The sequence below is a fragment of the Amblyomma maculatum genome, chromosome 1 (assembly GCF_055883805.1).
Source record: "Amblyomma maculatum isolate TAMU_Amacu chromosome 1, ASM5588380v1, whole genome shotgun sequence".
Taxonomy (NCBI): domain Eukaryota; kingdom Metazoa; phylum Arthropoda; class Arachnida; order Ixodida; family Ixodidae; genus Amblyomma; species Amblyomma maculatum.
In genome coordinates this window covers 401,670,004-401,693,166 of record NC_139344.1, presented here as the reverse complement: position 1 = coordinate 401,693,166, position 23,163 = coordinate 401,670,004, and the positions used below count along the sequence as shown (strand labels likewise).

Genomic DNA, 23,163 nt, shown 5'->3' with positions numbered 1-23,163 from the left:
TACTTGCAGTGTGTTGTGCGCAGCAGATGTGTGTCCGAATTTTTAAGGTCAAAGCTGCAATATTCTGAGTTTTGAATCAAGCTTGCTTTGAGCCAATTATAAAAGAACCATTCGCAAAAACCTCAATACATATTTTTAGTGCTACTAATGTGTATACTGCGTGTACTCGAGGAAAAAGCAGAACAGTTTTGAAAAGAAAAAAAAAACGAATAAAGGAAGATGAAAAAAAAAATCACGGTTTCAACTGACAAGTAAAATACTGTTCTCTCTGACCGCAGCAGCAGGTGCTCAGCCTAATATAATTTGACATGGGTGGGAGTGCCAGCGAATGTAATAACGAGGGCAGATTATTGTGCGTTCCTGTGATGAGAAGGGCGTCAGAGGCCTGGATATATAAAGATCCTGGAAACTTTGTTCCTTATGTTCGTTACACGCTACGCCCAGGATGATGTGCATGCTGCACTTTCCTAAAATGCTCTTTATCATTCAAGTTTATGTTATGGCTGCTGGGGCCTACACGAGTGAGGTTGGACTGAGCGAGCAACAGCGTGAATTTCCTTCCGTTGCAGAGGTGAGCGATAGCTCTTGTCGTTTTGCTAAAATCACGCTTTCTCTTGGTTAACAAAACCTTCAGTGATTGAGGAGCGTTAAAGCTGAAGAAAAAGCATTTTGCCTAAACTTGTTACAAAGTAGTTCTGAGAAGTATTGTTTTCATTCCGCGAGAAATAAACTGAAGCTGCTATCGTTTTGCAAGCATATTCTGTAAACGCCCACTGAAACCGCCCGAAACGCCTCTGCTGAGAGATTCTCTGAAAGCAGCAGCCCCAAGACCAGTTTGCTGCTTGTCAAATTTGTACCTGCCAACAGCGCGTGTGAAAAAAAAAAAAAATTGAGTGACTAACTGTTACGTTTTATTGAAGCCCTCTCCCTTTAGTATTGTTTTTTGCGCTAAAGGAAATAGTTAGTCTGTGTAAATGATGTCACTTCGCATCTTTTATAAAGCTTGTCTTAAAGGTATGAAGAGGCAATAACAATTTGAAGAGGTAATAACACTAAAGCGCTCTTCTTCTTGTATAAGCAGAGCTGATGAGGTACGCTGTTTAATACGATCATGCAAACTCTCAAGCTTCAACTACATTATTTAATGAACATCGTATGCGAAGATCTCATAGAGACATGCACCTGCCGGCTACGTCGCAATAAATCTGTCTGAAAGCACTGAATAACTGACAGTTTAACCCACCGTCCCCTGTTCCCCTCGGCTCTACTAAACTTTTGCTTTATGTAAGGCTTATAAAAAAGAGGCGAAAACGTCTATTTTGATCCCCTTTATAGTCATTATTTAGCTATGCAACCTTTTTAAACTCTTCAAAAATTCAAAGTGTATGAATGATACCTATAATGCTACTGCTTCAGAAAAACTGTAACTACAGTAAACTATGCAAGCAGTGACCTTTTATTTCCATCATTGTGTATAAATATATTTCTTACCATTTAATCAGGTCTTGCAAATGGATATCCGGGTATATTTGAGATGCGAAACGTGAGTTTTAAATGATGGCAGATTTTCTTGCGCTAGGATTCAAAAGCCAGAAAGTATAATTGTTAATACTTCTTAGTCCGTTGTGTCGACTGCCAACACTCGTAATTATTAAAGTAGATAACTGGCTCGTTTTGTGACACCGTGTGACTGGTGCTGGGGAGAAAGTACTTTGTGGAAGCTCATTTTCAATGTTATCTCGTATATGTACCGGCTGTTCCCGCAGGCAGTAGCGCTGTTAAAAGATGCAATTGCCCTAATGGACGTTGACAACGACGGTACCCTCGACTGCCTGACAGCAACAAGGACACAGTACGACCCAGATGGCTGGAGTGCCACCTATATGTGGAATGTGGTCGGCAGCAATGGAGAAAGGTGAAGGAATACCGATGTTACTTCTGATACTATCGAGGAACGCACCATGCTTTCTTTGTTGAGATTTCTGCCGTTCGAATTGAGAGGCAAGCATAGAGGATACTTCTCTGACGGAGTGTTTTATAGTCATGAAAAGAAAAAAAAGCCTTTCCTGTTACCTTCAAAAAAAGCTAGGAACCAGTGCACAACCGAGAAGAGTATTCTACGTTGTTTGCGTGGACTTTTGTTTTCCAAACCTATTCTGTGTGCCAGAACAAAGCGAGTATAAGGCTCATTTCGTGCAATGAGCCAAACGAGCTTCTTATGCAAAGTGTTAGAGAAGATGAGAGACTTCCGGCTTCAGAGGGAGGGGGGGGGGCGTGAAGAAACGAGAGTTTGTTCTGAGTTCATGACTGGTTTTTATCGCCGTAGGTGCAATACGATTGCAATTCTGAACCTTGTAACATACGTAGAGTACGGACGTAGCAAAGGCACTATTACCATCGCCATATTTTTCGACATCAAGCGCGTGCTTGATACTGAAAGTAAAATCTGTCTTAAGTTTTCTAGACCTTGGTGTGAGTGTACCAACACTATGTTAGATTTCTAACTTTTCAGATGGAAGCAAAATATCCATGCTGACGAGTGAAGCCTGAATCACGGAAAATAGCCGCATGCAGGGAGTGCCGAATAGCAGCGTACTTAGTCCTTTTCCTTTCATCTGTGTGATGGCGAACTTGCCATGGACGCTCCTTTCTGATTTGCACTGTTCACAATCTGGCGATTATGCTTTGCATTTGGGTTTCTTGCAAAGCGGCAGCGTTTATTCAGTCTACCTTGACAGCAGGCCTGGATATCATTGACTGCTTTTTAAAAGAGAGAGGGATGATGCTCTCTCACCCAAACAAAGTTACTTTGACTGCACTCGAAAGAACATGAATGATTTCTGACTCTGCATAAATGTAAATCTTTGTCATCTTTTAAGCAACACCATTTTCTGGGTGTAGTTCTCGACAGACCACTCTCTTGGCTCCTTGAAAAGATATATCGAAGACCAAGTGAAAACTGTTGTGAATGAGCAGCGCAGGATTGAACATACGATTTGGTGTGGTTATTTGTCATCTCTGTTCACAGTTCACACGACACTCATATATACTAAATTGAATATTTATCTAAGCGTAGAAAGCTGGGCTAGTTGATGTCTAGCACAATTCTGAGGCATTCTTCCAGCGTACAAAGACCACGGAGGTAGAAGAGACACACAAGAACGCCGGCGTTCGTGTGTGTCTCTTCTACTTTTTTCCTTGTGGTTTATTGCCTTGGAAGAACATCTCAGAGTTGGGTATTCGTGGCCGATTCTACATAGTGTGCCGCAAACCTTAGAGGAACGCCTGCAAAGATTTTTAACTAACGATCTTCGTGTGTGTTCCGGAGTTCTTCAATCAATGTACAGCTCTAGGAAATTTTCTGAGGCTTGACAACCTCCGTTTGTAGTGTTACGGACAATAGAAAGCTGTAGGCATATATTCCGTATGATAGCCCAGCACGAAAGGTACCCATTAGCGTTTGTGCTTCATGAACAAGATGGAAATTATATATATCATGTGTTCAACAGCATCGCCCGCTTCTTCCAAGATGGGAATTTCGGATAGGAATTGCAGAATACCCCCCATGGCTTTTAGTTACCCCTACAGTATAGTTGTATGTTGAAGGGGCAATTAGGGAGTGTGACATTGTGAAGTTAGTACTTTACCAGATGCACATGTGGTATCCAGGTTACATTCATATGTATACTGACGGTTCTTGTGAAAAAAAATATCAACGTCTGCATTAGTGACTCCGCGCATGAATGCGCGACAGTCATGTAGACTAGCCCATGCAACAGATTCAAGGACTGCCGAGATTTACGCAATTTACTTGGCTCTCCACTTCATCTCATCTCATCGGTGCCTGAGCCATGCATGTGGGTAACGTTTACAGCGCTGCAGTCGTGGCAGTGCTACTTCCATACCGTGGAAGGCTAGACTGGAGTATCATGTGACGCAGTTTATAATTTCAGCCCACGAAATCGCTACCCAAGTGGGACGTATCAGGTATATAAAGAAGGCACATAACACTTTCAAACGTACGTTCTACACAAAGGTGGAGCACATAACATTACAATTTGCAATGCTTCGGTAGTAATAAGAACATTCAAAAGCGGTAACAGGGTTCACGGTCAATGGCACTGACACAAAACAAGGTAATAAAACATTTCAAACCCTAGCTGCTTCAGAGTAAAAATCCAACATTATTCGCACTCATTCTCAGAGCTTCCCCTAGACCTCCTACAAACATCATTAGAGAGGCTGCCTTCATTTGATTACAATGTTACCGTAAAACGGTATTCAAAACCAAGTATACGATGACACATTCGGAACTACACTTGAGATATCACAGCACATACCGCTGCCAGAACTGCAAAGTGCAGATGTGAGATCATGGCTATATATGAGAGCATGGCTAAATGATCCACAGGACGTACCCATTGTCACAATAATAGTGATAGCACAATCACGATTATAGTTCAAGTACTAGAAATAATTATACTTCAGATACAGACACAAGTGTGCCCCATTTCAACCAAATAGATTTCACATTCCCGATTCAATACGCTCAAAATACCGAAGATACTGTGACCGTCCACCATATACAATATGTTGACAGGCCAATAGCCTGTCAACATAAGCCATAAATAACGATCGTTCTGCACTCTACAAGAATGATCCGAGAAAATGCGTTCTCCGGCTCACACTGGTGTCAGAAACGGGAAACGGGTCAGGGGGATCCGGAGGTGGCAAGAGTTAACAGGTTTCTTGAATCAAGACTTCGTACAAATCGGTAACCTTGAATTTCATGAAATAGGCGTCATCTACCCTCCCCCTCTTCCTTTTTACGATACCTCTTGCCTTCGCTCTTTTTTTCACCATTTAATATAATTTCCTTTACTGTAGTCTTTAGGCGTGCAGCGAGAAAGGAAGCGTAAGATTCTGGTCTCTCTTTTCAATTACAGCTATCGCGTGATTACCCCATATTTGCCCACAATCGACAACGATTTGCGCATATATCAAAGACGGAGATTAACGGAAATGCCGCCGTTGTCTATTGTCATTGCTAATTGTGCGACTAAAAGAGACTTTTGAATAGCATGTCATAAATTTTGAAAGACAACCCTATTTTGTATGGCAACTTTTGCGAAATACAAGAGCTTGACTGCTCCTCAACAATAACTGAAACACTGAGTTTGGTTTAAAACTTCCGGCCTTTTCAGCGAGTGAAGGCTAGGAACAAAAAGTGTGTCCGAAATATATGTTACTGCGTTTAGAGCAGCCCAAAATTCTTATTTTATTGGCGTTTCTTAATTTGAGAAGAGCTAGAAATGTTACTTGGGGGTCACGCGGACCTTACGAATTGCCGTCAGGAGATAATTAATGTACCAGAATATATGGAATAAAACTTTATTCAAAATGTTTGAAAAGCTCCTCAAGCATCTCTTAAGGGGCTCTCTGATTCTATTCAGCTATGATCATTATGGCGAGTTCTTGAAGAAAAAAGCTAGGATTGCTTATCTCAATCAGCACTTAGGAATGCATCCCCTTTTTTCATGTTTTCAGTGTTTTATTTCTCCTCTGCTCAATTCCTGAGATATGATCAGAGCGAGAAGCCTAAGCTACCGTTTTTCTTGTTGCGCGTAGCGGGACGAGGACAAACAAAGGAGGAAGAAGTAGGACACACAAGTGCTGATGCAACTTTATTTTGACAACCTGCCAAACACTTTTATCCAAATACACGTATAACCACATACACCTGCAGAAACCACGCCCAGGATGGGAAAAAAAGTTCTAGACCGATGCCGAAAAAAGCAGGCACCAACAATAGCAAAGCGTCAAATAAATAAATTACAACAAGTTTATCTATCGATAAACCGGTAAGCCTAGTCCATGATTAAAAGAAAAACCAACATGAGATGGAGGTACCATACGTAAATCCTGATGATAATATGCCAGGGGCAAAGAGTGCATGAAAGAATTACCAATTATCAAAGATTCATTGCACAAAAAAGTGAAAGCAGATCAAACAGAGTTAAAAGTGTTTTTTTTTTTTCAAAAACGCCTTCAAGGGCATGACGCGCCAGCGTTACCAGATTCGGTCGCAGGTCCCTTGGGATGCTATTTCATGGATATGCACTTTGAAACTGGCGTAATGAATAATGTTTTAATTTATACCTGTATACCTTCCACGCTTACAGGTATACCTTCCACGCACCTGACATAGTCATAAATTTCCCCTTCACCAAGCTATGACACAGTCCCTTTAAGATACCATTTTAACCCAGAAGCAAAGGTTCGGGTAGGTTCCTTTCAGCTCCTTTCTCGTTTGATATCCGAAGCCGATCTGGTAGTTCCTGCCAAATTGTCAATATCCCGTAGTCGTGTTAAGTTAGAACACCACAATTTTGTACATTGAGAACACAATCAATAGTCTTGTCTGTGTGGTTGCCAGATACCAGTAGCCAATTCAAGGCACACAGTGTTTTGGTCCGAACGCCAATGTCATTGCGGAATTTGCCCCGAAACAAAGGGTTGGTTTAGTTTGTAGGCCTCACCTTTCCAAAGCGACTAAGGCAATGAAAGACGCCGTAGTGGAGGACTCCGGAATTTTCGACCACCTGGGGATTCTACAACGTGCACTCATATCGCACATTACACGGGCATCTTTCTCTCTGCCTGCGTGGAAAAGCGGCCACCGAGGCTGGGATTCGATCCCATCCTTGGGAACAGTAGTCGAGCGTTGTAACCACTGTGCCATCCCGGCGGGGTAACAAAGCCAGAACGAACCCTTCGAAAGTACCGAGCTATGGCTGTCTGCTGCAAGTTTATTGATTAAGCCTTCAAAGAATTAATTTAATCAGGTTCGTCAACAATCTGTACAGTGTTCTGTACAGTGCGTATTTGTTCTGTACAGTGCCTTGCGTATTTTTTCATAAACACAGCACTTGTAGGCAACATTGGGTGCTACATACAGCGTTTTATTAGAGCATACATGTGGCAAATTGTAAGTGGCAGTTCATACACTATGACATTTATTGGTAGGCAGGAGTAACAATGCAAGACAACCCAACAAAAAATGCCACATAGAGTGGCTCCTTTGTAATGTGAATATAACCCACAATGACCCTCGAATTCCGAGTCACATGTGCTACGTTTCTGTCCCAAGCGGGCTTTGTTTTACGGTTTAGTTAAAGACAGGCTTTACCTATTTTGGGTGAATTTTAAAAATGTGGTAGCCTACGCTTGTATGATAAAGAATGTGCGCAATAACACAGCAGTAATAAGATCAGCAATTTAGCGAGTTACAAATAACATGTATGTGGATGAGGACGCGAACGCGGAGCAGCTGACTGAAGCGATTGACGCTGCCATGTCATCCCTTACGCTCACGATAAAATTCCTCATTATTTTATTTTATTATTTTCAGATTTCAGGTTCCTCTTTACTTCACGCCAGCAGACACGCCTGACGACTTTACTCTCACCACCCCCATAAGTGAGTAAACCACAAGATATTTATAAGAAAGTTTTTCCCGCTGATTTTATCCCTGCTGCCTTCATAAGTACACACTTTGTATTATTTTCTTTTGATTCTAGAAGTGTCGTCGAGAACACATGCGTAACGAGGGCTTGGTGCGCTGAATTGCCCGCGAATTTGGGTCGCATAGTTATAAGGTGCACTTAAAGCTCTTCAAGATCACAGATCATAGACAGCACAGTGAAATCCTATATACCGCCTCATAGGTCATGGCTAAGCCGGCACCATTGGGTTTCTATAGATGTCGAAATATTGGACTCTAACGTCCTTCTTCGATCGCTCTGGGTTTTGTTTTCAAAATTGCCATCGAAATCAGTACGTCTGTGCCCTTGAAATCAATTCCTACATATCAGCAGAATATTGGAAAATACTCTTCAAACACACTGAAAGAAATGGTCTAACCAATCAAAACATAAAATATTTATTATTGTACTTTTATGCTCACTTTACACACAGTGAATAGATAGCATTAAACGAATTGGGTGTGATTTTGAAAATAGAAAAGAAAATGTAGAGTGTTCTAGAAGGAGCATCTGCGAATAAATTGATTCTTGTGTCTCAGCTGCAAAACATATAAGCAAAATATGTTCCACTCTTTATCCTCGAAGTTCTAATAAATTACTTGTGGTAACGTGTTGTTTTGAAGCCTGTTTACATTCAGCTCCTCACCAAGCACCCGCTCTCCTGCACCGTGTCTTGGTCGCTGTCAAATTTTTACAATCACAAGAGATGCAAAATGAAATTCACCACGGCAAATACAAAACAGCGAGCGAGAAATTAAATACAACTCTACGGATGAATAAAAGAGAAATTATATTTCATTGTGTAATAGAACAAGGAAATTTTATACAAGTCTTAGGAGGTTTTTAATTTGTTTCCTGTGGTTCAAACTGTACTTGCACCGTTATCTGAAAATAAGTAGCAGTTTTTTCACGACACTTCTGTCCTTCTTTATGTAGAGGTTTTCGGCTTTGAAGAGGGCGAGAAAACGCATGTCAAAACTGGCAGAGCCAAGTACAGGACTGACTTAGGCGTTAGTAAATTAATTTACAATATTCTCCCTTCGGCAGCATTTAGTAGGGCCGAGATATGCAGGTAAACGAAATGTTCTAAAGTAAACTGTGGACACCAAATTTAACCACAAATTTAAATTGGCACAATTTCTATCTGAGGTAATCATGCCAGACCTAATTTAAACCTGAATATTTCTACAAAAAGTTCACATATTTTGGGCAACGCTTAGATTTCAGTCACGTTTTCCACAAGTGAAACTACGAAACATTAGTGGTGTCGCACTTCTGATAACAAATGTCAAGATCAAGGTCAAATCGATAAACTATGAATACGGCCTATCGTTCGGTGTCACGTGATAATTGACCTCACATTGTAACAGAGTATATAAAGAGGAGCGCCAACCGCGCAATGACATTTCTGCAACACGGAGTTCGAGAATATGGACGCGAATAAAACTATCGTGTACGGACTGCATTTACCAGTAAATATGCCACCAGGAAGTGGTTGTTTTCACAAATGCACCCTATGGATCCTGCAGGATAGTTCTAATTACTCATTCTAAAAGCAGATAAAACATGAGAAGGAAACATTTGCACCGTAAAGCCAACTTATTCTAAAACTATCAATACCTCTATGAACTAAACTTACAACGTACCACAGTTGGCTTAACTTTTGTTTCGAAATCTACGCCATTTATGTTTCTGTGGCCCCTTTATTCACTTGGTGCCACCGGAGGATACGCATCAAAAGACAATTAGTTTTATACGCAGGAATGTATGCTATGCCTACAAGCAAGTAAATGAGAGCATGTTGCAATATGATACAGATGCCGCAAAACACAATGCGTCTTAAAATCCCGAGCTTGAAGAAAAATAAGTCCACTCGAGTGGACTTCTAATAAATGTCAGAGTCACGCTCATTACTTTTGTTGAACTCATTTTGTGGCATGCAGGTATATCGCCTTCTAAGGAGGAAGTGTAAGTTAGATAATGCAGATAATGGTTCAAATTATTTCGTGAAACCATTTGGTACTGCGATCAAATTTGCTCCGTGAGACAATTCGCAAGGTTTGCCGCGTAGTGATGCTCGTCGCCAAGGGATTCATTCAAGAGAAGCTGAGAACTTGGAAATACGTTAGTGATTGTATTAATGCTTTGAAAGCAACACAATGTGGATCACTGTTTACGCTTTCACTAAATTCTACGATGTTCAAATTATGGAGCACTGAATCAATATAGGAGTGCATGTAGGCTTGGAAATCACTACCGTGAAATAAAGCAGTGATTTTATACTAGTGCAATGTGAGGGAGGATTGTATGCTTAATAAAAAACTTTATTGGGAGTTTTTGAAAACAAAAACATCTATAAAGCAACCAATTATCTTGTGTCTGGAGGACAAGGCTTAGCGATTATAAATATTGTTGGGATTTGAGAGCATACTTCTGTTCGGCCAATAAACATTGCTGATTATGACAGGGCACTTTCATGTCCCTCTGGAGAAGAGGGAGAAAAGATATAAACTCATGGTAAAATATTTAGCAAAAGATTTTACCTGCTGTCCACTTCGATTCCGCATTGCAGAACCGGGCCAGTTTTTTGTTGGACACATGTACTACTCTGACCAAGAGAGCTGCGTGATAATAGATATGCCTCTCGTCGGATATCGTAAGTGATAATCCCACACACTTTTCAAACATTACTTGCACTTTGAATCCATATCCTCTAGGAATCGAATTATGATGTCAATGTGTTGAAGCAATAGAATGCGTTGGCCTCGGCGAGTCCATTATTCTAGAGTAAAGGATAACGCCAATGAAGTACGGATGAAGTTTCTCTTTTTTTTTGCTATATAGAAGGCGATTATTATTGCTGAACATTATTAGCACCAACCACACCATAATGTTTGCTTTCTAATGCAAATAATCTGCTAGCAGGAAGATCAAGTAACCAAGCAGCCCTTTAAGAATTTTGCTCAACCGACTGGTGTTTTCGTGCTCAGCGGGTTAAGAAGTACTCCTCCTGCCTAACAGAGATGTCAGCATGAACTAAAGGTTTATTTGTTTGCTAAAGAGAACAGAAATGCGTTTTAATTTAAGCATCAAATGAGTAAAAAAGAAAATCTGTGGTCCAAATGTTGGAAACGCAGAGTGGGCCAGCAGACCCGGACACTATAATTCAGAAAATGTTTTGTAATGCATTAGCGTGGAATAATAATGCAATCGTGGAAAAGATGGAGTACAAACTACCCGATAAACAATCACATGTGGCCGGTAGGATGCTAACCCATGGTCTCCAAATATATACCCTGGTGAAGAGCTAAATAAACTGCTCAAGGTTGCTGATTCTTCTGTTTTAGTTAACAGTTAACCTAGCCTTGAGACTGTCTTTAAAACATTCTTTTTTTCCGCGACAGAGAACTTCTCAAGTTGAGTTGCATAAGCACGCCAAACGCACTTGTATCTTGTGAGCAGTGTGGTCAGTTGGGGCCACACTCCCCTTTATACAGATGGAAAAGAAACCGACGCTGTGAATGTATTTTGACTGTAAACTACTGAAGACAGCAACCATATGTAAGCCTTCCCTATAGAAGAGCAAAGCATTATCGTCAACAAAGAAGGGGTGTTTCTTTACCAAGTCTTGCAGGACATCTCTGAGGCCACCATATAATATTGCATCGTTTTCACAGGGTTAAAGACCGCGATATGCTACCTCTCAATTTAGCACTAGTGTATGAGGAATGCGGCGCCTAATACCGCACACAGAAGCGAAGTGGGATAGTTTCAATCTCAGCTCTGCAATTCTATACGGTGCATTAAAAATGATGCTGTGAGAGAAATGCCGATAAAAGTAATTGCACTTAAGATTATATTTAGTAGATCACAGCAGAAGCTCTCCAAGAGATGGGAGTTCCAATTCACCTCGTCTGTCCCCTCAGGAACCTATATGAAGGGCAAGAGGCCAGTCAGAACTGGGCATGGTCTTACTGATTAGCTTCCGATTGAGAAAGGAGTGAGACAAGGCTGTGCACTGTCGCCCTGCCTATTTAACCTACATGCTGAGTGCATCATGACGAAGGCCGGTCTGGACGAGTCTTCAGCTGGAGTGAAGATTCCTGGAAAACGTATCAACAACCTTAGATATGCGGATGATACCACATTAATGGCAGAAAGTGAAGTGGAACTCAAGAGACTTCTGATGCGCATACAAACAGAGAGTCAGAAGTTTGGGCTTAAACTGAACTTTAAAAAGACAAAGATCATGGCGTCTTGCCCTATCAAGTCCTGGAGCATCAATGCACAAGAAGTGGAAGCTGTGACAGATTTTATCTTCTTAGGCTCCAAGATTACCTCGGAAGGAGACGGCAGCTATGAAATTAGGAGACGCCTGCTTCTGGGAAAGAGAGCAATGGTTAGCCTTGACCGCCTAGTAAAGAGAAGAGACATTAGTCTGCCAACCAAGATCCGTATAACTCGTGCTATGGTCTTTCCAGTTGTGATGTATGGATGCGGGAGTTGGACTGTGAAAAAGGCTGACCGGCGAAGAATTGACGCGTTTGAATTGTGGTGTTGGCGAAGACTCTTGAGAGTTCCTTGGACTGCCAGAAGATCAAATCAGTCGATATTGTCGACCATAAACCCTGACTGCTCATTGGAGGGTCAAATTCTAAAGTTAAAGCTCAGCTACTTTGGTCATCTGATGAGAAGAGAGGAGTCGCTGGAGAAAGATTTGATGTTGGGAAAGGTTGAGGGTCGCCGGAGAAGGGGTAGGCAGCAAACGCGATGGTTAGATGGCATCCTCGAGGCACTTAAGATGAAGTTATGTGATGTTAGGAAGAAAGTGAGAGACCGGAAAGCGTGGCGTGATATGGTCCATAGGGTCACGAAGAGTCGGACACGACTAAACGACTAAGCTGAACTGATATATGTTCGCAATAAAAATGCTATCAAGTAATTAAAAAAACAATGTCATAATCATACACACGGTATGCAAAGTGACGGCTGGTCTCCCTAAAACCACGTTCCAGTTATAAAAGACGAACTGTGCGCACTGCGGTCATCGTGTTATGAAAGTGGAAGACCAACTTTGGATGCGGTGTCAGTGTGCGAACCATGATCTGAAAGCCTAATGGACATTCTATGCTAACTGGGTGCCTTTGTCAGCGCTTGCACATAACATTAACTTCCGTCTTTGGCATCTATCGAGCGCGGCCGTAGTGATAGGAATATGTTCGGATATTCAGTTTATCAACGGAGATTGCAAAGGCTGCGAAATGTACAGGTAAAAAAGAATATCTGTATTGCGAGGCTGATGTTCTCGCGAAGACCAAAGTTAATAAGAACTAAGTAGAATTGCGGCAGAAAGCTCTTCTTGTATCTTTGTTGAAAAGTGTTTTCAGTGCCAAGACTGGCTGCTGAACTGCTTGCATTGTGCATCAAGGAGAATGTAATCTGACACAAATATTAAACTGTACTTCGCATAGGGGAAAAAATGTGACGGCAGAGACGCTGCTTTACAACACAGACTACAGAAATGGTAGCCTGTTTCGTATTTTGCAAGTCAAGGTAGACCTCTGGAGCAGATTCCTGCGCGTAACAAGCTCGAGCATGCGTTTTCCTGGAGCAAACTTTTCCTTACTGGTAAGTGCTCTAATGAACCACAATTAAAAAAAAAACATGGTGATTTGGACATGGCTTGAACCCAGTTATTCGAGCGAAAGCTCTGTTTAGCGTGGTTTTGCAATGGGCCAAGGTGCCTGTGTTGTAACGATGCTCGGCTGCTGAACTATAGTTCTAGAGTTCGAACCGGACTAGGGCAGCGTTTCAGTGGAGGCGAAGAGCGAATGCGTCTTGTGATGTACGATCTTTAGGTGGCAGAAATTATTGCGCGGCTTCCACTGTGGCTATTCTATCTCTATTTATTAATTTCACCTTCCGCCCTATTGTTACGGCGTGTGTTGTGTGTCTACAGAAATGTATGACAACCTTGCGATTTTACCTAAAACGTAGCAGTGGCCTAGCTCAGCTAGGTCAGGATATACGTAGCGTAAGTTCAGCTCAACGTCTTTGTCGCTCCGCACCTTGACACCACCTCTTCGCGAAAATTCTTATCGTTCTTCCGCGTCTTGGACGCACGCTTTCCGCGTCGTTCGAGGCAGCATCTAGCATCTCTAAAGCTACCGCGCACTGTATGCGCTCTCGCCCTTCACTTCCCCCCTGTTGCATCTGACTAGCAAGCGTACACTCTCAGGCCATAGCGCTGAAGATTTTTCTCCTTTCTGGAACAAACCTTAAGGCCTTGTGGGACCCAAAACGCATAACTCTGAACTTACCAACATCTGGCAAGGTGAAATCCCATGCCTCTGTACCCCTCCACTTCCTTGTCAATGAAAAAGCTTGACTTCGGAGCGCACACGACAAAAGAAAAGATAACTCAAGCGAGAACTTGTGCTGTATATTGAATAATTGGTGTTTTAATATTTTTACGGTATGCAGTCACGGAGACGATGACAAAGTGCTGGACTAGTAAAGAACGACGATGTTAAACCTAGGCTGTATTAGTTCTGCGAGTGTGTCCCTGACGGCGAACTGTTGCGGCTAACGTCGGAGTGTGCCTCGTAACATCTTTGTGGCGCGTGCAGAGTGCGACACCAATACCACAATCTGGATCTCCGCAGTGGCCGCCAGCTTTGTGCTAGCGCTATGTGTCCGACGTAGCCCCTTCTGCAACTGCAAAACCAGCGCCCATTGTAGTCGCGGCACAGCCTCGTGATCCGGGCACCTTTTGCGGCACCGATGACGTCGACATCGAAGATCGGCTCGCTATGTACGAGCCAATCAGTAAGCATAACCGATGGGACGCAACATTTCTGCTTGAGAACGTAATTTTCTACCTGGCGGGCGGCGCGCGTCTGGTTTGAGACGATAGAAGATCTGACATCATAAGATATAGGCAAAGAGAAGCTCTGGGACATCTTTGGCAAGCCAGTCGGACACAAGCTCGGCGCTAAAAATGACCTAGCATCGCGAGCACAATCGTCGACCAAATCGTATCTGTCGTACATAAAAGCGAACTCCTGACGATGATTTTAACCTCCTCTTTTGCGAAAACTGTACGATGGTTGACTCCGTCCTCGAGGTATGTGTGCGGTTCGAGCAAGCTAAACACCGTCGTATTGCCCCCCTCCCCCCCCCCTCTCTTGACAGCTTGCCAAACACAGTTGCTACGTCCTCGTGCGGGAATCTTCCAGCACTGCAGCAGCCGTCCCATCAGCAAAACGTGACCAGGGTCGTTCTCAGATACTCCGTCGCATTCACACCTCAGCCGGCTGACGCTACTATAGCACTGATCCAAACTGTCGTTCGCCAAGAATTCGCAAATGTGGGCCCTAATTTGAATGTAAGCTCATATCTAGTCAGCCATCTGCACAGCCATCTGTTCCGCTCACCGTTCCAGTGGTAGCTGCCGCGGCTTCGACTGCGCCCTTCCCGACGCGATACCACTACCGCAGCTCGGCGAATGGCGGGCATTGAACAACGAACCCATCTGCTTCAACTGTTCACGCGCTGGGCACATATCGCCATTGCCGCAGTCGTAGGGTTCCGCCAGCTCGACTTCGCTACCATCATGATCGTAGAGCCGCCTACGGACCACACCCAAACTCTCTCCGTGATACGCCCTCTCGTGACTTTAACTCGCCATCCCCGTGTATGTGCAGCCGTTCCTTATCTTCCCAAATCCGCAGTCCCCGCTCACCTCAACCTCGCCGCGCCGTTCATCGTCCCGTCACTTCTTTGGCCCTCTCCCGAAAAACTGATCAATGCAGCTCCAGGAGGTGAAGCTGCTTTGAGGACCCGGCCCGAAAATTCTCTGCTGACACTCGCTAATTGCCGCATTCTAGATATCGGCGTAGATGGTGTTCCTGTTACCGCCCTCATTGAAACAGGTGGCCAAATATCCGTCCTCAACTCATCGTTTCGCCGCCGTCTCCAAAATGTTGTCACACCAACTTCTTATTCAGTCGTTCGTGTCACCGATGAAGGCGTCGCTGCCGTCGTGGGACTGCGCGCTGCGCGCATGAGCATTTGTGGTCGCACTACCCCTGTGCTTTCCACTGTAATCGACCACTGCCCTCACGATGTGATCCTAGGCGCTGACTTTTTAACGGCCTACACTGCCCTGATTGAGCCTTCTTTGCTTAGACCTGCCTTTCTGCTCCTACCACACAGATATCAAGCCACGCCTCCGCTGTATCGAGTTTTTTCGCCTACTGCCAGAAGCTGCCATGTATGTTCCTTTGGCCCCGTTTCCTACTATTCCAGATGGTACATACGTCACTTGCCCAAACGCCGATGTTGTTCTCCACTGTAACGTCATCCTCCCTCACACTGTCGTGACCATCACGGATACCAAAACCTATCTTCCTGTCCTTAACTTCAGCCACTCAGTCCATGTTTTGCCCATGGCATTGCTCTCGCTGGCTGCGAAGTTTCTGCTCTCAAGCCTGTGCCTTGGTCTGAGCTCCCATATTAGCTGCTTGTTCGACTCTTTTTACTCCTCATAATAGCAGCAGATTTGACACCTGAGCAAGCCAGTGCTCTCTCCTACGTTTTGTTTTTGCACAGCGACATATTTGATTTTGGGGACCGACCTCTTTTGGCCAGACATTGGGCATTACTCATCGCATCAAGACTGCTGATACCACCCCATTCACTTAACGCCTTATTCAGTCTCCTTTGCTGAGCGCCACGTGATACAGAGGAGGTCGACAAGAGGATGGCAAACATTATTATTGTGCCTTCCTGTAGTTCCTGGGCATCCCCTGTGGTTTTAGTCAAAAATAAAGATCAAACTTGGAGATTTGGTGTCCACTTCCCAAGAATTTCGCTCCCTCGACTGCTTGCATGTTGCCAGGCATCTTTCTTCGATCGACATGCATTCCGGCTACTGGCAAATAGCTGTCGACGGATGAGATTGAGAGAAAACCGCATTTTTCATCCCTGACGGACTATACCAGTTCAAGGTCATGCCATTTGGCCTCTATAACTTTCCTACGACCTTCGAGCGCATGATGGACTCGCTTCTCCGTGGCTTCAAGTGGACAACGTGCTTATGCTACTTAGATGAAGTTGTCGTTTTCTGTCCCACGTTCACAAGCCACCTTCAACGGCTTTCTACGATACTGGCCGTCTTCCGCCACGCCGGTCTTCAACTGAATGGAAAAAAATGCGGCTTCGGCTGCCGCCAGAACAAAATCCTGGGACATTTGGTGGACGCAAATAGCGTGCAGCCCGACCCTGATAAATGTTCGTGCTGTTCACGAGTATCCTACACCACATAATATAAGTGATGTTCGAAGTGTTCTAGGGATCTGCTCCTATTTTCGTGGCTTCATTCGGAACTTCACTGACCTAGCACGTCCCCTCATCTCCTTCTGCAGAAAAACGTGAATTTCTGACGAAGCAGTCAACAAGCTCATGACTTTACATCGCCCATTTCTGCCCTCTCCTGGCGGACTTTGAGCCGTCTCCACCTACAGAACTGCGCACCGAGGCCAGCGGACATGGTATTGGGGCCGTCCTTGCCCATCATCAGCACCGACACTCTCGTGTGATTGCCTATGCCAGCCGCCTGATATCTGCGTCCTACCGCAGTTACTCTATTACGGAGCGCGTATTCCTCGCACTTGTTTGGGCGGCCCATCAGCGTAATGACGGACCACCGTGCCTTGTGTTGGCTGTACTCACATAAAGACCCTACTGGCCACCTAGGCCGCAGGGCCTTGCGATTACAAGAATAAATATTTACTGTCAGGATCCGCCTACATCAAGACGCCGACTGCTTCTCCCGCCACCCCGTTGACCCTCCCGAACTTCTCAACAATACTGCCGACGACTGCGTTTTGTCCATCTCGGACTTTCTCCACATCGGCGTCGAACAGAATCATGATCTTTCCCTGCGCCCCATTATGATCACCTGCGCAACGCCAGCTCCGATCCGTCCATCAGTATGTTTGTGCTGTTTAATGACACATCATACCGACGCAAAATACGGCCAAATGATCTAGACCTTTTTTATTGCCCCGACACATTTACGCTCTGCTGTTCTCGCGCACCATCATGATGCTCCTACAGTAGGCCACCTAGGAGTGTCACGTACAGACGACAATGCTCGACGGCGATTCTACTGGCCTGGCCTTTACCGCTCTGTTTGTCGATACGTCGCGGCTTGGTGGTGGTGAAAACTTTTATCGTCCGGAACAGGTGGCACCGGAGTTCCGGTACCGCTTCCAGGCGTCAAGGGAGCCCGATGTCACCCTAAGAAGCAAGGGTTAGTAGACGAAGCGTTTCGCCGCTTCGGTTGCCAGACAGACAATATTGGCCTGCGTCGTCGGGTCTTCGCTATGAAGCACGTGTCTCCCATGCTTCTGCGTCCTTGAATAAATTGTAGCCCGGGGAGTGGCTGCACTCCCAAAGGATATGTTTTAGAGTTCCTATATCTTTACAGAATTTGCAGAATTGGTCCTCCAGATTTCCAGTTTGCGTAAGGTATCTCCATCTGGGAGACATGTGATTCTTGGCTTGCAGGCGGCGCCAGGTGACTGCCTCTGTGGACGTGAGGGACCTATATGTGGGTGGACGTTTCCGCCGTCCTAACTTGTAGTGCTCGATGACTTCGTTGTAGGTCGCGAGCGTCTCGACCTTAAAGTTTGCTTGAGGCCGGCGTACCCCCCTCCCCCCCCCCCCGGATAATGAGCGGTCGGGCAAGGGCGTTGTCCGCTTCGTTTTCCGGTATGTTGGTGTGAGCGGGGGCCAAGGTTAGCGTGATCCCTCTGTCTATGTTGCTTTTCGATAGTATGTTCAGCGCGTAGTATGATATTTTGCCTTTGCAGAAATTCCTTACTGCCGATTTGTTGTCACTAATGATCACCTTCGCGTTCGTTCTAACGCACGCTAGGGCGATCGCAGCTTCCTCGCTGCCGTGGCGTCTACTCCGCTTGTATATATCTTGTCTTGCTCTATTCCGGACCCGTCGACCACCACCGAGACGGAGTTCCCGTCATCGTCAAAAGCGGCGTCTGTTTAGGCAACCGTCTCTGGTGGCATTCTGCTTAGTTTTGTTAGCAAGTATTTGGCTCTGTGCTGGCATCTTTCCTGATCGTGTTGTGGGAGCGAAGTCTAACTTAGAATGGACAGCAGATTTTAAGGTGGGTAGGACTACAAGGAAACAGAGGTACTAAACATCAGATGTTCCACATTGAGTCCAAAATAAGGAAAGCCCTCCCTAGCTCACCGACACCTAAGAACGTCGCGGCTTCTGAGCTGTACCTGCGCAGGAAGATACCATCCCTTCACCCTAGTGGCCCCCGGTTATCCCTCGCAGCTCCAACTGAGCTCTTTTCTCGACTTGGTCTCAACCTGCTTGGGCCATTTCTCAGATCGACTTCACGGAACATAGAGACCGATTACGCCACCCGGTATGCCATAAACAGAGCTCTCCCCACCAGCTGTGCCTCCTAAGTTGCAGACTTTCTTCTTGTTTCATTGCGCTCCTCGTCAACTGCTCACCGATCACGGTCGCTACTTCAATTCGAAAGTTGTTCATGATGTTCTCCGCTTATGCGCTACGCACCGCTACTTCACAATGAGTTACCACTCACAAACGAATGGTCTTACTGAGCGCCTTAATCGTACACTGACCAAGATAATGTCAAATAATGTTTCTGACCATCATCGTGACAGGAACGTCTCTTTATCCTTCATAGCATTCGCCTATAACTGTTCACAACCTGATACCGCCAGATACTCTGCCTTTTATCTACTCTTCGGCCGCAAACTTTTACTTCGCTTCGACACCTTACTGCCTGTCGACGATTGCTCCGGCACTTACGCTTATGATGCCATCGCCTGCGCTGATGCTGCGCGTCTTATAGCTCGAGACTGACTTCTTGCTTCCCAGGGTTCTCAAAAGCACGAAAATGATTATCAGTACCATGACGCCTACTACCATCCTGGCTCCCTCGTACTCCTCTCGCGCCCAGCCCGAGATTTAGGAAAACTTTGCCCCGCTACGTGGGCACTTACCACGTCGTGTGGCAACTTACCGACGTCACCTACGGGATTATGTCTGTGCACTACAAGTCTCCTAGAAACCGTCATCCGGAATTCGTGCGTGTCGTCCGTCTTAAACCTTATATTTTGCGCTCCCCTGTGTAGTATAGCACCGAGACTCTCCTTCCGCGGGAGAGGGGGGGGGGGGGGGGAGTATTGTTACGGTATGCAGTCACGGAGACGATCACGAAGTGCTAGGCTAGTGAAGAACGACGACGTTAAAGCTAGGCTGTGTTTGTTCTGCGAGTGTGTCCCTGACGGCGAACTGTAGCGGCTACGTCGGAATGTGCCTCGTAACAATGTATTCATAATGTTTTGTTCGTGGCGAGTCATGCATACGCTCAGGCTTATATCTGAACATATAAGCATTTAGCACGTCATGGTACGGAGTCAGACGTGATGAAGGCTACCCAACACAGCGGAGGGGGCCATAGAGCGGTTTGGGCATGAACGATTAGACTTCATACGAGGTACATGATAACACAAATCGGCGTAGTGGCGGCACACATGTGGAGTGTCGCATCTGTTGCCACGGTCAAAGCACATGCGCAGTTGTGGTCTATGACAGAAATGACGAAATTTGCTTCTATTGGGGTTCTACTACTATAAAAGCCAATCAACATTTCGGAGGCATGAATCTGAATGCTTTAACAAGGTTGTACATGGTCTGACGGTTCGAGTTAGGGACGCTCAATCTTCGTCTTAAAAGTAGATGCTATCGCTCATATAACACCGTCTTTTCCTTTCGTAACTTTCCACAACTATAGTCAGGTTGGTAAGGGGGGAATCGGAAGCATAGTTGCTGCTTTTCGCGGCAGATTATTCTGACCGAGCTCCAGATCTCGCGGACCTAGCGAGGTGAAATCAGAACTTGTCTACTGAATAGCAGAGCTTCCGTTTTAAACCTTTCGGCGTGCTAGTATTTTTCACACAATAGTGCCTCGCCGCTTGCTACCCATTTCGCTAAGAATCGCGGATGCTAAACGTTCGACTCCTTCAAAACTTTACTGCATCTAACTATTCATTAGCTACCTCTGTAACAAAAACAACTTCGTGAACAACAAAGCTTTAAGTACATATTAGCCATCCTCTAAATGGAGAGATGATGTAATGATGACAGGTCTTTATTACATGTCGGAAAACATTAACTTCTTTAGAATGTACTTTAATATAAGCGCAAAAAGAAACAAATTGTAATCAGCAATAATTACTGATGCTAAGCAACAGCTGGACTGATTTTAGACCTTTTACCAGATAAGTATAGGGGAACATTTCTCATATTTTCTTAAAGCATCACAATTCCATCTCATAGAACGAGTCGCTTTGGGATGTGAAACACTATAAAAAGCGACAAGTGTTATGATCTGCCTCGATATAAAGTTCATTGGAGGCTAGCGTTTAACCTAGGGATCATTTGCTTTTTCCTTTGCAGAGTGTGCTTTGTGGATTACTAAAGAACGCAGGGACTCGGTACCACAAGAATGTTTCTCACAATATGCGAAGATTTGTGGCAACGGCACTAACATTCAAGTCAAAGAAACTTGTAAAGACGTTGAAAGAAAGGATCATTTTGACTTTGCGAGCCAAGCTTGAATAGGGTATAACCCGCCAATCATGCTACCGGGCAGGCCGTGGGACGATTGTTATGACACGTAATCAGGGGTGGTACCACCAAGAGTAATAAAGCATAATAATTTGAAACAAAAAATAAATTGACATGCACAACAATGACTGAGGGTGTAGTGGTTTTTGTTATATGTCTTAACATTAGTAGCAGGCGTCCGCGATCCCCAAAAGGACGCCGATACACCCCGGTGAAGTTTGGTAAGGCCCTAATAATAGCAGTTATCTTTTCTTCTCCAGTGACAAGTAGCAATGACAGTCGGGCGTTCTGTGGACGCTTGGAAGCATCCTCAAAAAGAACAGAGAAAAGGCTCCTGTGCTGTCGTTGTATTTACCCCTTATCTAAGAATGCAAGACTTAAAACAACTTCACCATAATTCATTACCATAGTAGAGTGCACGACAGGGAGTTGTTTATATCATGCAGTGGTATCGGAAGTACACAGGGGCTAATTCTGAAGCGGTAATTCAAGTTCTATTCCCAAAGAGTGCTGAGGCAGAATTGGTGTTCAACCTATTTCTACCACCGAATTTCAGAAAAGGGCACAGCTTTCTCGCTTCGAGTAAAGCACTAACCACAAGCACAGGCGTTTCACTGTGGTTCATGCATATGCAATCATCCTTACAGGCATAAACCATGCAAATGACTCAGATCAGCTCACCACTGAAGCCATTGGAATATAAAGGTGCCTTTAAAGCAATAGCACTGCACGAAATGTTTGTAAAGAAATTCTGAAATTATGGATGCAAAGGTCCCAATTATAAAACTGAAAGTGTGTCCGCTAATGCTTGTGCTGTATGTTCAAGGTTGCAATTCAAGCAGCAAGGAGAGAACATGCCAGCAGATTTATAATTTAAGATAAGTGTGTAAAATTCGATGCAGACAAATACACTGCCGTAGCAAATAAGCGGCTCCTTAGGACATGAATTGGATAAAATAAGCAATAATGACACGTTCGCCGTTTTAATATTGGTGCTCTTGAGAACGCTTTATGGAGATTTGCGATTAAGGCTTCGCATAAAAATCAACTGTTTGGGAAAGAGGTGTTGTTCCCAAATAGCATTTTTCAAATATAGCATTGCGGACACGCGAGGGGCCTGCCGTACCTAGGGCTGGCTGAGTCGCACCTCTGACCAAAAAAATATTTATCTCGAACATGACGCATATATATCATCGAGCCTGTACTTCTTATCACCGGGCTCTAGAAATAAATGAGGCCGCGAATGTTGCTACCAGAGCACTCATCTCCGAAGCACCACCTACAGAGTCCATGTTTAGAAACGACGGTCAGCTCCTGACCAGATTTAGATCTCTGTCAGACTCTAGAAATTGCACAGAGATAGCCGTCACTGATATCTAACGCTGCCTAACGGGCTGGTGAAGGCGAAAGGATGCGTGCTCCTGAACCCCTTCACAAACATCATTTTGATTATCATGCCCGACTATCATGAAGCACGTTGATCAATGTCACAAACGGAAGCGTCCAGCTCTCTTGTGGTGTAACAGGTAACTAGAACATGGTACTGTAGTGGGTATTTTATTCTATATACAAAGGGAAGGAAAAGATGTTTGCCAGACCCGGTATCTGCTATCTGATATCTGAAGCACCTGAAATGGGGCGGTGGAAACACAGGTATAGCGTGAAAGGGGCAGATGAAATCAAAGAGGTGAGCGATAGGGAGAAAGTAATGGGTAGGTGAAATAAAAAGAAATATATGCGCTATAGGAGAGTATAGAGTAGTTTGCTTGAGGCCTACTTGCAAATGTCTTAGGTGACTGAGCACTCGGCACATTGGGCGGGCCTCCGCAATAGCTCTGCATTCATGTAACTATTTACGATGCAGGCACGTGCACACTACACAAAGTACTGGCCTGCCACAAAAATGCTTCATACCCC

The 23,163-nt window shown here is 44.6% G+C and overlaps 1 protein-coding gene across 1 annotated transcript; it reads left to right on the top strand.

The window, feature by feature from the left end:
• Positions 1-440: 440 nt before the first annotated feature.
• LOC146208709 (uncharacterized) lies at positions 441-21,369 on the top strand. Its single transcript, XM_084587313.1, has 5 exons — positions 441-571; positions 1,767-1,915; positions 7,412-7,479; positions 10,117-10,200; positions 21,076-21,369. The coding sequence occupies exons 1-5, from the start codon at positions 446-448 to the stop codon at positions 21,234-21,236; spliced, it is 588 nt and encodes a 195-aa protein (XP_084443439.1). The 5' UTR covers positions 441-445; the 3' UTR covers positions 21,237-21,369.
• The last annotated feature ends 1,794 nt before the right edge of the window (positions 21,370-23,163 follow it).